At 44.6% G+C, this 15,827-nt stretch overlaps 1 protein-coding gene across 1 annotated transcript in view; it reads right to left on the minus strand.

The window, feature by feature from the left end:
• LOC137310943 (probable G-protein coupled receptor 139) overlaps positions 1-14,100 on the minus strand; it is a 30,475-nt gene extending 16,375 nt beyond the window's left edge. Inside the window, exon 1 of the mRNA XM_067978458.1 lies at positions 14,013-14,100. Coding sequence (XP_067834559.1) covers positions 14,013-14,085 — 73 coding nt within the window. The 5' untranslated portion in view covers positions 14,086-14,100. The remainder of the gene's footprint in view (positions 1-14,012) is intronic.
• Between the last annotated feature and the right edge of the window lie 1,727 nt (positions 14,101-15,827).

Raw genomic sequence — 15,827 nt, forward strand, 5'->3', positions numbered from 1 at the left:
CTGCCCCAGGAAGCAGTGGAAGCTACAGCATTAAATAAATTTAAAGCAGAAATAGACAGTTTCCCAGAAGTAAAGGGAATTAGGGGTTACGGGGAGCGGGCAGGAAATTGGACATGATTTTAGATTTGAGGTTAGGACCAGATCAGCCATGATCTTATTGAATGGCGAAGCAGGCTCGAGGGGCCGATTGGCCTACTCCTGCTCCTATTTCTTATGTTCAAACAGCCGTTTCATGATATCACGTGGAGTGAATCGAATTGGCTGAAGACTGGCTTCTGTGATGGTGGGGATACCAGGAGGAGGCCGAGACGTATCATCCACTTGGCACTTGTGGCTGAAGATGGTTGCAAACGCTTCAGCCTTGTGTTTTCAACCCACGTGCTGGACTCCGCCATCGTTGAGGATGGGGATGTTTACAGAGTCTCCTAGAATCATAGAAGTTTACAACATGGAAACAGGCCCTTCGGCCCAACATGTCCATGTCGCCCAGTTTATACCACTAAGATAGTCCCAATTGCCTGCACTTGGCCCATATCCCTCTATACCCATCTTACCCATGTAACTGTCCAAATGCTTTTTAAAAGACAAAATTGTACCCGCCTCTACTACTGCCTCTGGCAGCTCGTTCCAGACACTCACCACCCTTTGAGTGAAAAAATTGCCCCTCTGGGCCATTTTGTATCTCTCCCCTGTCACCTAAAATCTATGTCCCCTCGTTATAGACTCCCCTACCTTTGGGAAAAGATTTTGACTATCTACCTTATCTATGCCCCTCATTATTTTATAGACTTCGATAAGATCACCCCTAAACCTCCTGCTCTCCAGGGAAAAAAGTCTCAGCCTATCCAACCTCTCCCTATAAGTCAAACCATCAAGTCCCGGTAGCATCCTAGTAAATCTTTTCTGCACTCTTTCTAGTTTAATAATATCCTTTCTATAATAGGGTGACCAGAACTGTACACAGTATTCCAAGTGTGGCCTTATTAATGTCTTGTACAACTTCAACAAGACATCCCAACTCCTGTATTCAATGTTCTGACCAATGAAACCAAGCATGCTGAATGCCTTCTTCACCACCCTATCCACCTGTGACTCCACTTTCAAGGAGCTATGAATCTGTACTCCTAGATCTCTTTGTTCTATAACTCTCCCCAACGCCCTACCATTAACGGAGTAGGTCCTGGCCCGATTCGATCTACCAAAATGCATCACCTCACATTTATCTAAATTAAACTCCATCTGCCATTCATCGGCCCACTGGCCCAATTTATCAAGATCCCGTTGCAATCCTAGATAACCTTCTTCACTGTCCACAATGCCACCAATCTTGGTGTCATCTGCAAACTTACTAACCATGCCTCCTAAATTCTCATCCAAATCATTAATATAAATAACAAATAACAGCGGACCCAGCACCGATCCCTGAGGCACACCGCTGGTCACAGGCCTCCAGTTTGAAAAACAACCCAATACAACCACCCTCTGTCTTCTGTCGTCAATCCAATTTTGTATCCAATTGGCTACCTCACCTTGGATCCCATGAGATTTAACCTTATGTAACAACCTACCATGGGGTACCTTGTCAAAGGCTTTGCTGAAGTCCATGTAGACCACATCTACTGCACAGCCCTCATCTATCTCTTGGTTACCCCTTCAAAAACTCAATCAAATTCGTGAGACATGATTTTCCTCTCACAAAACCATGCTGACTGTTCCTAATTAGTCCCTGCCTCTCCAAATGCCTGTAGATCCTGTCTCTCAGAATACTCTCTAACAACTTACCCACTACAGATGTCAGGCTCACCGGTCTGTAGTTCCCAGGCTTTTCCCTGCCGCCCTTCTTAAACAAAGGCACAACATTTGCTACCCTCCAAGCTTCAGGCACCTCACCTGTAGCTGTCGGTGATTCAAATATCTCTGCTCAGGGACCCGCAATTTCCTCCCTAACCTCCCATAACGTCCTGGGATACATTTCATCAGGTCCCGGAGATTTATCTACCTTGATGCGCGTTAAGACTTCCAGCACCTCCCTCTCTGTAATATGTACACTCCTCAAGACATCACTATTTATTTCCCCAAGTTCCCCAACATCCATGCCTTTCTCAACCGTAAATACCGATGTGAAATATTCATTCAGGATCTCACCCATCTCTTGTGGTTCCGCACATAGATGATCTTGTTGATCCTTAAGAGGCCCTACTCTCTCCCTAGTTACTCTTTTGCCCTTTATGTATTTGTAGAAGCTCTTTGGATTCTCCTTTGCCTCATCTGCCAAAGCAATCTCATGTCCCCTTTTTGCCCTCCTGATTTCTCTCTTAACTCTACTCTGGCAATCTCTATACTCTTCAAGGGATCCACTTGATCCCAGCTGCCTATGCATGTCATATGCCTCCTTCTTCTTTCTGACTTGGGCCTCAATCTCCCGAGTCATCCAAGGTTCCCTACTTCTACCAGCCTTGCCCTTCACTTTATCAGGAATGTGCTTACCCTGAACCCTGGTTAACACACTTTTGAAAGCCTCCCACTTACCAGACGTCCCTTTGCCTGCCAACAGACTCTCGCAATCAACTTCTGAAAGTTCCTGTCTAATATCATCAAAATTGGCCTTTCCCCAATTTAAAATTTTAACTTTTGGGCCAGCCTCCTCCTCCTCCTGTTAGTTGTTTAATTGTCTTGTGATAGACTTCAAGAGGATATAAACAGGGTGGTAGAATGGGCGGACACGTGGCAGATGAAATTTAACACAGAAAGATACGAAGTGATACATTTCAGTAGTAAGAACGAGGAGATGCAAAATAAACTGGAGGGCAGAACTCTAAAAGGGGTACAAGAACAGTGAGATCTGGGGGTATATGTGCACAAATCATTGAAGGTGGCAGGGCAGGTTCAGAAAGTGGTTAAGAAAGCAAATGGGATCCTGGGCTTTATAAATAGAGGCATAGAGTACAAAAGCAAGGAAGTCATGATGAACCTTTATAAAACACCGGTTCGGCCACAACTGGATACTGTGTCCAGTTCTGGGCACCGCACTTATAGAATCATAGAAGTTACAACATGGAAACAGGCCCTTCGGCCCAACATGTCCATGTCGCCCAGTTTATACCACTAAGCTAGTCCCAATTGCCTGCACTTGGCCCATATCCCTCGATACCCATCTTACCCATGTAACTGTCCAAATGCTTTTTAAAAGACAAAATTGTACCCGCCTCTACTACTGCCTCTGGCAGCTCGTTCCAGACACTCACCACCCTTTGAGTGAAAAAATTGCCCCTCTGGATCCTTTAGGAAAGATGTGAAGGCCTTCGCGAGGGTGTAGAGGAGATTTACTCGAATGATTCCAGGGATGAGGGACTTTCATTACGTGGATAGACTGGAGAAGCTGGGGTTGTTCTCCTTGGAACAGAGACGGTTGCGAGGAGATTTGATCCAGGTATTCAAAATCATGAAGGGTCCAGATGGAGTAGATAGAGAGAAACTGTTCCCATTGGTGGAAGGGTCAAGAACCAGAGGGCATAGATTTAAGGAGATTGACAAAAGAACGAAAGGTGACATGAGGAAAAACTTTTTTACACAGCGAGTGGTTCGGATCTGGAATGCACTGCCTGAGGGGGTGGTGGAGGCAGATTCAATCATGGCCTTCAAAAGGGAACTGGATAAGTACGTGAAAGGAAAAAAAATTGCAGGGCTACGGGGATCGGGTGGGGGAGTGGGACTAGCTGGATTGCTCTCGCATTGAGCTGGCACAGACTCGATGGGCCGAATGGCCTCCTTCCATGCTGTAACCTTTCTATGATTCTGGTAGTCTGATGGGAGTGTTCCAGATTCTAGGGGCCCCCTTTCGATGATCTCTAAGGTACAACAGTGCTGGTCACTCCTGTAAGTGGCCTGAGCATCTTACGTTCAGGAGTGTCTCCGTGCCGCCCGATATCTAATTACACAGGGTGAAACAGGAGAAACAGTAGGACCCAATGTGATCTGAACTGGATGTTGTACCTTTCATACATGTCTCTCAACTGTGCTTCTACAAACACATAACTAACAAAATGAAAATCAGGATATGGTTAGGGCCACTAAGGCATACACATGATAAACTCGCAAGTAACGACAATGAAATGGCAGAAATATTAAATAATACTTTGCCTCATTATTTACCAGGGAGGCTAACATGGTGGGCAGGACATTAGAGGAAGAGATCAGAAACGATATAATTTGAGGCAGAAAGAGGGGAGATAGGAACATGAGTAGGCCATTCAGCCCCTCGTGCCTGCTCCACCATTTGTTAAGATCATGGCTGATCTGTGATCTAACTCCATATACCTGCCTTTGGCCCATATCCCTTAATACCTTTGATTGCCAAAAAGCTATTTGTCTCAGATTTAAATTTAGCAATTGAGCTAGTATCAATTGCCATTTGTGGAAGAGAGTTCCAAACTTCTACAACCCTTTGTGTGTAGAAATGTTTTCTAATCTCACTCCTGAAAGGTCTGGCTCTAATTTTTAGACTGTGCCCCCTACTCCTAGAATCCCCAACCAGCAGAAATATTTTCTCTCTATCCACCCTATCTGCTCCCCTTAATATCTTATAAACTTCGATCAGATCACCCCTTAACCTTCGAAACTCCAGAGAATACAACCCCAATTTGTGTAACCAGGGTCAAAATCCTGGAACTCCCTTCCGAACAGCACTGTGGGAGAACCGTCACCACATGGACTGCAGTGGTTCAAGAAGGCGGCTCACCACCACCTTCTCAAGGGCAATTAGGGATGGGTAATAAATGCCGGCCTCGCCAGCGACGCCCACATCCCATGAACAAATTTTTTTTTAAATCTCTCCTCGTAACTTAACCCTTGAAGTCCGGGTATCATTCTAGTAAACCTACGCTGCACTCCCTCCAAGGCCAATATGTCCTTCCGAAGGTGCGGTGCCCAGAACTGCTCACAGTACTCCAGGTGCGGTCTAACCAGGGTTTTGTCTCGCTGCAGCATAACTTCTGCCCCCTTGTACTCCAGTCCTCGAGATATAAAGGCCAGCATTCCATTAGCCTTATTGATTATTTTCTGCACCTGTTCATGACACTTCAATGATCGATGTACCTGAACCCCAAGGTCCCTTTGGACATCCACTGTTTTTAACTTTTTACCATTTAGAAAGTACCCTGTTCTATCCTTTTTTGGTCCAAAGTGGATGACCTCACATTTGTCTGCATTGAATTCCATTTGCCACAGTTTTGCCCATTCACCTCATTTATCAATATCCCTTTGTAATTTTATGTTTTCATCTACACTGCTTACAATGCCACCAATCTCTGTCATCGGCAAACTTAGATATGAGACTTTCTATGCCTTCATATTGTGAATAATTGAGGCCCCAAGACAGATCCCTGCGGGACTCCACTAGTCACATCCTGCCAATGTGAGTACCTTTCCATTATCCCTACTCTCTGTCGCCTTTCGCTCAGCCAACTTCCTAACCAAGTCCGTACTTTTCCCTCGATTCCATGGGTTTCTATCTTTGCTAACAGTCTCTTATGTGGGACCTTATCAAATGCCTTCTGGAAGTCCATATAAATAACATCCATTGACATTCCCCTGTCCACGACTTTAGTCACCTCTTCAAAATATTCAATCAGGTTTGTCAGGCACGACCTACCTTTCACAAATCCATGCTGGCTCTCTCTGATTAACTGAAAATTCTCGAGGTGTTCAGTCACCCGATCCTTAATTATAGACTCCAGCATTCTCTAGAGAACTTTGAAAGATTATAGTTTGGGCATCTGCAATGTGCTCACCTACTTCCTTTAAAACCCTGGGATGGAAACCATCTGGTCTGGGGATTTGTCACTCTTTAGTGCTATTATTTTCTTCATTACTGTTGCTTTACTTATGTTAATTTTATCGAGTCTCTGTCCCCGATTCAATATTAGTTTTCTTGGGGATTTCAGGCATGCTATCCTCTTTTTCTACTGTAAATACTGACGCAAAGTAATTGTTCAACATATCCGCCATTTCCCCATTGTCAATGACAATATCCCCACTTTCAGTTTTTAAGGGGCCAACACTGCTCCTGACCACCCTCTTTTTCCTAACATAACAATAAAAGTTCTTCGTATTGGTTTTGATATCCCTTACAAGTTTCTTTTCATACTCTCTTTTTGTAGCTCTTACTATCTGTTTTGTGACCCTTTGTATCTTTCCCATTTGCCAGGATCTGTGCCATTTTTTGTCTTTTTGTATGCCCTTTCCTTATGTCTTATACTGTCCCTTACCTCTTTAGTTGTCCATGGCTGTTTTTTTTGGCAAGTAGAGTTCTTGCCCCTCAGGGGTATAAACCGATTCTGTATCACGTTAAATGTTTCTTTAAACGTTTCCCACTGATCATCAGTCGTTTTACCCATTAACAGATTTGCCCAGTTTACTGTGGACAGTCTCTGTCTCGTCCCATTGAAGTCGGCCTTACCCAAGTCTAGAATCTTAGCAGCTGACTCACTTTTTTCCCCTTTCAAACACTACATTGAACTCGATCATGTTATGATCGCTATTGGATAGATGTTCACGTACAGTTAAGCCGTTAACTAAATCTGGTTCATTACTCATTACTAAATCTAGTATGGCTTGCCCCCTTGTTGCCTCTAGGACATACTGCTGTAGAAAACTATCCCGGACACACTCAAGAAATTCAGTACCTTTCTGACAGTTGCTCGTCTGCTTTTCCCAATCTATGAGAAGGTTAAAGTCCCCCATTAAGACCACTATGCCTTTCTTACACACTTGTCTAATCTCTGCATTTATACAATCGAGCACTTCAGAGCTGCTGCCAGGCCTCCTATGCACAACTCCCACTATAGTCTTAGATCCTTTCCTATTTCTCAATTCAACCCATAATTGATAAACTAAACAAACTTAGAGAGTGTAAAACCACTGGTCCGGATGGATTGCATCCACGCATATCAAAAGAAGTGAGGGAAGAGAAAGTAGAGGCCCTATTACATATTTATAAAAATTTATTAGAAAATATGAAACACACAAGGTTCTGCGAAGGCTTGACAGGGTAGACGCTGAGAGGTTGTTTCCCCAGCTGGAGAGTCTAGAACAAGGAGGCATAGTCACAGGATAAGGGGTCGGACATTTAAGACTGAGATGAGAAGGAATTTCTTCACCCAGAGGGTTGTGAATGTTTAGAATTCTCTACCCCAGAGGGCTGTGGATGCTGAGTCATTGAATATATTCAAGGCTGAGATCGATAGATTTTTGGACTCTGGAGGAATCAAGGGATATGGGGATCGGGCGGGAAAGTGGAGTTGAGGTCGAAGATCAGCCATGATCTGATTGAATGGCGGAGTAGGCTCGAGGGGCCGAATGGCCTACTCCTGCTCCTATTTCTTATGTTCTTAATAGTGCCAGAGGATGGCAGACATCTCATGTTATTCCTATATTTAAAAAGGGTATAGAACAAGTCTAGAGAACTACAGAACAATTAGCTTAATGTCGGTGGTCGGAAAGATAATGGAATCCTTACTCAAAGACGCAATAGAAAAATATCTAGATACCGAAAATATAATAAAGAATATTCAGCACGGATTTCAAAAGGGAAGGTCATGACCTTGCGGGGGAGTTTGGGGGGGTGCGGGGTGAGCGGCAGAAGTGGCCCACAGTTTTAATATGGAGCCAGGCTCCACATTCAGAATCACTCCTGCCCCTCCAGGCTCCAAATTCAGGTTAGTATAACATTAAGGGCACTAAATTGGGTCGTGTAGTGCCTGTTGTTTCGGTGCTACACGGCCTCTCCAACATCCAAGATGGCATCTTGGATGAGCACGCACGTTTCAAGCACGATGTGGGGCAGACGCCAGGTTCGTGGCTGGATTATTGCTTCTGGCTGCAAAGACATTTTTTAACTTTTTGCAGGTCTCCTTGACTTGAATACTAGGACGCGGGGACATGGCCTAACATTTAGAGCCAGGACGTGCAGGAGTGAAGTTAGGAAATGCTTCTACACACAAAGGGTGGGAGATGTTTGGAACGCTCTTCTGCAGTCGGCAGTTGATGCTTGCTCACTTGTGAATGTTAAATCTGAGATTGATAGATTTCTGTGAACCAAGGGTATTAAGGGATATGGGGCTAAGGCGGGTATATGGAGTTAGGTCACAGGTCCACCATGATCTCATTGAATGGTGGAACAGGCTCGAGGGGCTAAATGCCACTGCCACTTGCTGCCTCCTGATATGCACCACCTTCTCCTGCAAGAAAGTGGGATATGTGTCTGGTGATGTGCCTGTCATAGTTGAATAGCTGCCAGTGTGTGTGGCCTGTGAGTTGTGGGTGGGCGGCTTGCAACAGTGGTAATGAGTGAGGGTGAGAGAAAGCATCTGATTGGAAGAGTTGAGTACTGATGGAAAGAGTTTGTTGGTATGTGGGTGATGGGGGTGTAGTGTGTGGAGCAGTTGGTGGGAGACACCACTTGACAGTTGACCTCACTCACCTTGACCACTCATATCAAAGCATTGAACTACTTCCTGCACTGCATCCATGTTCATGATGCTGGGTGCCTGACATTGACTTCGTCCCCCGCTGCCTCCCACGTATATGTCTAGAGGGCCTCTTGCACCCCCCCCCCACCCCCACTGTGGATATAGGATGTCCCTCCTTCTGTCCACCTCTTGCACCAAGGTCTCTAGTGTATCAGCAGGGAACCTTGGTGCATGCACTCTCGCAGGTCTGGTACCAACTCAGATCGGTGAGGTCTGGTGTGCAGATTGGAGGATGTGGGATTTAGTGGTGTGCAACCTTTATTCAATGTTTTAACATAACTCATCAGTGTGCAAACAAAGGGATGGGACCTGCATCTGTGTTTTGCGTGTGCGATTTTTGATCTCCGTTCAGACTCAATACAGACAGTAGACTGTTATTTTCAGCAAATAACAGGTACCAGCTACCTTTAAGAGATTTTGATGAAACATCATCCCTTTAAGAGATTGAGCTCCCCTGGTGGTGGAAAGTACGAATTGCATTGATTCCATGTGCAAGGCGCAGAATGGAACGCTGATTGTGGGCGAGTCCGCAGGCCGGCTGAAACTCGGGTCCTGCCTTTGCAGGGGTCATTGGGCACTGGGTAATCGCACATCACACTACCGACGCCCAATAACGGCCCTTATCCAATTTCTCCCCCTTTGTTGTTAACTTTTGGGTGGTTTTAAGGGCTGTTGGTTTGGCTGCTATGCTCAGTCACAATCCCATTATGCAAAGGGGCCTGAAACAGGCAATGGGCCCGAAACAGGCAATGGGCCCACCGCCTGTTTCAGGCAGGCACCCTGGATGCCTTAACCAATATGCTGTGCAGTGTACTCCTGGCATGGGTCACACCCCATATTGGGCCCTTCAGTGCCCGTTCCTGGCCCACAAAATGGGCACTGCACAAATTTCTAGATCGCTTCCTTTTAAAATATAACAGCCAAATGGAACTCATTCCAAAATATTTTCTGTGAAAAGTGATCAAAACCCCCAAAATATGACAATATTCACGAAGAAAACATTGTATAAAATGAGAGAAAGTTGGCCCAAGTGGGAATAACAAAGACTCAAAAACTTTCAGGAATCCCAAAGGCCCATTCGGCCTCCCATTTATCATAAAAACATAGAAAATAGGAGCAAGAGTAGGCCATTCAGCCCTTCGGGCCTGCTCTGCCATTCAAAATGATCATGGCTGATCGTCTAACTCAGTACCCTGTTCCCGCTTTTTTCCCCATATCCCTTTAGCATTAAGAAATATATCTATCTCCTTCTTGAATATATTTAATGACTTGGCCTCCACTGTCTCCTGTGGTAGAGAATTCCACAGGTTCACCACCCTCTGAGTGAAGAAATTTCTCCTCATCTCGGTTCTAAATGGCATACCCCGTATCCTGAGACTGTGACCCCCCTGGTTCTGGACTCCCCAGCCATCGGGAACATCCTCCCTGCATCTAGTCTGTCTAGTCCTGTTAGAATTTTATATGTTTCGATGAGATCCCCTCTCATTTTTCTAAACTCGAGTAAATATAGGCCTAGTCGACCCAATCTCTCCTCATATGTCAGTCCTGCCATCCCAGGAATCAGTCTGGTAAACCTTCGTTGCACTCCCTCCATGGCAAGGACATCCTTCCTCAGATAAGGAGACCAAAACTGCACACAATACTCCAGATGTGGTCTCACCAAGGCCCTGTCTAACTGCAGTAAGACATCCCTGATCCTGTACTCAAATCCTCTTGCAATGAAGGCCAACATACCATTCGCCTTCCTAACTGCTTGCTGCACCTGAATGCTCGCTTTCAGCGACTGGTGTACAAGGACACCCAGGTCTCGTTGCAACTCCCCTTTTCCCAATCTATCACCATTCAGATAATAGTCTGCCTTTCTGTTTTTACAACCAAAGTGGATAACCTCACATTTATCCACGTTATACTGCATCTGCCATGTTCTTGCCCACTCATCCAACTTGTCTAAATCACATTGGAGCCTCTTTGCATCCTCCTCACAGCTCACATTCCACCCCAGCTTTGTGTCGTCTGCAAACTTGGAAATGTTACATTTAGTTCTCTCATCCAAGTCATTGATATATATTGTGAATAGCTGGGGCCCAAGCACTGATCCCTGCGGTACCCCACTAGTCACTGCCTGCCACCCGGAAAAATTCCCGTTTATTCCTACTCTCTGTTTCCTGTCTGTCAACCAATTCTCAATCCATGCCACTATATTCTCCCCAATCCCATGTGCTTTAATTTTGCACACTAACCTCATGTGGGACCTTATCAAAAACCTTCTGAAAATCCAAATACACCACATCCACTGGCTCTCCCCTAACTAGTCTACTAGTTACCTCCTCAAAAAGCTCCAATAGATTTGTTAAGCATGATTTCCCTTTCATAAACCCATGCTGAATTTGTCCAATCCCGTTAATGCCTTCCAAGTGTTCTGTTATCCAACAAGAGGGAGTCTAACCACCTCCCCTTGACATTCAACGGCATTACCATCGCCGAATCCCCCACTATCAACATCCTGGGGGTCACCATTGACCAGAAACTTAACTGGACCAGCCATATAAATACTGTGGCTACAAGAGCAGGTCAGAGGCTGGCTATTCTGCGGCGAGTGACTCACCTCCTGACTCCCCAAAGCCTTTCCACCATCTACAAGGCACAAGTCAGGAGTGTGATGGAATACTCTCCACTTGCTTGGATGAGTGCAGCTCCAACAACACTCAAGAAGCTCGACATCATCCAAAATAAAGCAGCCCGCTTGATTGGCACCCCATCCACCACCCTAAACATTCACTCCCTTCACCACCGGCGCATTTAGACACAATGCCTTTAGACTTGTCTTTTTAAGATTGCTAGTCATCTTAGTTTTATTTTGCACTATGGCCCTATTTGTTTTTCGCCCTTGTTTTCTCTGCCTTCCATTATTGCTTCTTCACTTTCTGTCTTTTGTTTCTATCCTAGTTTCCCCCTCCTCTGTCTCCCTGCTCAGGTTCCCATCCCCCTGCCATTCTAGTTTAAACCTTCCCCAACAGCACTAGCAAACACCCCCGCGAGGACATCGGTCCCGGTCCTGCTCGGGTGTAACCCGTCCCGCTTGTACAGGTCCCACCTTCCCCAGAACCGGTCCCAATGTCCCAGGAATCTAAATCCCTCCCTCCTACACCATCCCTGCAGCCACGCATTCATCCTGTCTATTCTCCTGTTCCTATACTCACTAGCACGTGGCACTGGTAGTAATCCTGAGATCGATTGATCTGAACCCACCTTTTCACCAAACCCTCAAACCATTCCCTGTCCACAACATTCAGTTGTCTCCTGATCACATTTATATTGGCCCAGAATCTGCTGGGATAGTAGCGGTGAGTTCGATGGCGCACACTGTTATTTGTGTGTAAAAAAAACCCAGCAATTTGTGTTGAGGAAGAGATACCCCATGAGTTGTGAATCGCCACAAATTGCTGGACGATTTGAGCTGCTCCGCCATTGGCCCCGCAAAAACCAGAGCCCGCCCTCAACCTCCCCGTGAGTTTCAAGAAATTGCTGCATTTGCACTGTTAAAATGAACTAAACTTGTCGCAGAAAGTTAGAGCTGGTACTTAACAACGTAAGGACTCTTTTAATGACAAGATTTATGTTCCTGCAATGCCAAACAACCTCTCTGGCCCGAAAAGGGAACAATTGAAACTGTGGAGTCTCATTCCTGCAGGTAGTAAATTGTCCTTAGAGATTTTTAAAATTTAAACTTTAAAATTTCACGTTTTTTTTCTTACTTTTCCTTTCCGTCTCTTTTCTCTCTCTCTTAATCCAATCGTTCGTTCTCCTTCTTCCTGTACCTGATTTGACACTAATTCATCCTCCTTCTCCGTCGTTCCTCTGTTTCTTTCTCAATCCTTAAATCTCATTAGTTAAGGAGATAGACTGTTGGCCCCGTCGTTCACTATGGTCTCAGACGCCCCATTGTCCTCACCGCCTCGCTATCAGCTCACACGTCTCACAAATTACAGTGCAAAACATTTTCATGCTGAAGATTTAGGGAAAAAAAATCTAACTAATGGGGCAGGCCGCGAGATGCCCCACTCCAGCAAAATGGGTCATTAGTTATTGCAATCGGGTTCAATGGTGATGTGTGGTTGATGCGTATTTAATTAAATCTTAGAGATAGTTAGGAATAGAAAATAAACATGCAATAATACAATAACTGTATAATTTTCAATACAATAACTGTATAATGTAATAACAATGGGTGGCTCTTTTTCGGCCAGCATAGACTTGGTGGGCCGAATGGCCTCCTTCTGTGCTGTAAATTTCTATGATTCTATGAACAGGGTAACTCCTTAACCAATCAGGTTGAAGAATTGTGAAATTAACAGCGCAAGGACTGAGAAGCAAGTAGACTGGGTGAATTCAATGTCAAATCAGGTACAGAAAAAGAAATAAACAGCAGGAAAGAAAGATTGGTTTAAGAGAGAGAGAAAAAAAGAGACAGAAAAGAAATGGAAAAGAAAATTTAAATTTTAAAAACATCTTCAACAATTAAAGCATGAAAGAATGAAACTCCACACTTGTAATAGTTAATTTTCAGTGCCAGAGAGATTGACAGGCAGTAATTAACACGTATCACCCCGTTAAAACGTTACTTAGGCTGAAATGGATAAGACTTAACTTTCTGTGGCGAGTTTAGTTTGTATCTACCACGAAAATACAGGAACTTCATGCCAGTCAATGCATTTCAACGGTGAGGCAGACGGCGAGATGCCGTTTTCGCGAAGCTAACGGCGGAGAGACACATCTCGGACAGCAACTTTTGGATTTCCGTATTTAACCACGCCTGAAGTTGCTGTGCAATTTGTGCATAAATAACAGTGAGAGCCATTAGCCTCACCGTTACTTTGACAGCAAAATTTGGCCCAATTGGGGAGTGGGCTCTGAATCTGTGCTCCAACATTTGAAATTTATTGGCCGGAGTAGTCTTGCTGTCTAGAATCAGACGCTCTCAGACCCATTGCACATACCACTGTCTGGAACCCTTCAGCTATCCGACAATACCTTCTAAAAATAAAAGCATATCTCAATCATCCAGAAAGAATTCCACAAAGACAGAGAGGGAGAGAGGTGACGTTTCACCTGATTCCTTTGAAACAAAAGCTACGGAAAGGGGTGGGTGGGATTTGCTCTGAAACATCCTGTTCCACTCTCTACAATGAAACATCCACAGACACTTCAACATCCTGATCTTCAGCCTCGCTCCTGATTTTAAAAGCTTCAATCAAGCTGAAAAATCAGCAACAACATTGGGTGCGGGTTCAGAGAATTTCATCTCTTAATAAGGGCACGCGAGGAAGTAAATAGTGTAAACTGAGTACACACCAACCACAGAATCTATCTCGCTGAATAGGTGATTGTTTGGCAAACAGATCAGGACAAACATGGTATTATTGAACACACAGAAGCTCAGTTACACACCGATTCACGTACACCTTAACTGTTCTGGTGACTTACCAGGAACACCAACAGCTGCAAGAATGGGATAGTAAATGAGATCCAATTGGTGAATCAGTTTTTGTCGGTGCATTCTCTGTGAGAGGTGAGGCTGTGACTGACAGTCTGGGACACACTAAAAGGAGCCCTTATTTATACTGAGGGGAAAGCTCCGGTGGGACCGCGCTCCACATCCACTGGGATTAGAGAGAATAATCTGAACAAACATGACACCGACCCGCCCTTGATCTGTTTTATTTGTATGGGGGAGGTGACAGCCCGAAACCCACAACACACGGAAAGTCTCACTCTTACAGACCATTGTCCAAGTGGGAATAGATTCAAGATTCCATATTATTTCTATGGCATAAAACTCTCCTTTCGATTCACGAATTCAGTTTCACACTAAACACAGATCCACGATTTTGCTAATTGAAACTTTATGTTAGGTTGCAATTATATTGTTTACAAAAACTTGTTCTAAATTGATTGTTTCGTGAGATAAGTAATTTGCAGATGGTGTTTGAGTGGAGCAGCTCGGGACTGGGATCAACTCCCCAGGTGTGACCAGCCAACACTTGTCACAAGATCTCCCTGTCCTGCATTGGGCCAATGGGCTGAATATTGGCACCACTTCAGGATCTATGGGTTAATTGGCCTCTTGCTAAGCAGTCATTTTAATGATTTTCTATTTGATATCATAATATCATAGTAGGTACAGCACAGGAGGGGGCCATTCGGCCCATCGTGCCTGTGCGGCTCTTTGAAAGATCTATCCAATTAGTCCCACTCCCTGCTCTTTCCCCATAGCCCTGTAATTTTTTTCCACCACCCTTTCAGGCAACATATTCCAGATCATGTCAACTCGCTGCGTAAAAAAATGTTTCCTCATCTCTCCTCTGGATCTTTTGCCGATCACCTTAAATCCGTGTCCTTTGGTTACTGACCCTCCGCCACTGGAAACAGTTTCTCCTTATTTGCTCTATCAAAACCCTTCATGATTTTGAACACTTCTTTCAAATCTTCTCTTAACCTTCTCTGATCTAAGCAGAACAGCCCAGCTTCTCCAGTCTATCCACATAACTGAAGTCCCTCATCCCTGGAATCATTCTAGTAAATCTCTTCTGCACCCTCTCTAAGGCCTTCACATCCTTCCTAAAGTGCGGTGCCCAGAACTGAACACAATACTCCAGCTGAGGCCTAACAGTGTTTATAAAGGTTTAGCATAACTTCCTTGCTTTTGTACTCTGTGCCTCTATTAATAAAGTCCAGGATCCCATATGCTTTTTTAACAGCCTTCTCAGCCTGTCCTGCCACCTTCAATGATTTGTGTACATTCACCCCCAGGTCTCTCTGTTCCTGCACCCCCTTTAAAATTGTACCATTTAGTTTATATTGCCTCTCCTCATTCTTCCCAACAAAATGTATCACTTCACACTTCTCTGCATTAAATTTCATCTGCCATGTGTCTGCCCATTTCACCAGTCTGTCTCTGTCCTCCTGAAGTCTGTTACTATCCTCCACATTGTTTACTACATTTCAGAGTTTCATGTCATCTGAAAACGTTGACATTTAACCCTCTATACCCAAGTCCAGGTCATTAATATATATCAAAAAGAGCAGTGGTCCTAATACTGACCCCTGGGGAACACCACTGTAAACTTCCCTCCAGTCTGAAAAACAACCGTTCACCACTACTCTCTGCTTTCTGTCCTTTAACCAATTTTGTATCCACGCTGTCACTGTCCCTTTAATCCCATGGGCTTTAATTTTGCCAACAAGACTATTTCGCGGCACTTTATCAAATGCCTTTTGAAAGTCCGTATACACAACAAC

The sequence above is a fragment of the Heptranchias perlo genome, unplaced genomic scaffold (genome assembly GCF_035084215.1).
Source record: "Heptranchias perlo isolate sHepPer1 unplaced genomic scaffold, sHepPer1.hap1 HAP1_SCAFFOLD_290, whole genome shotgun sequence".
Classification (NCBI taxonomy): Eukaryota; Metazoa; Chordata; class Chondrichthyes; order Hexanchiformes; family Hexanchidae; genus Heptranchias; species Heptranchias perlo.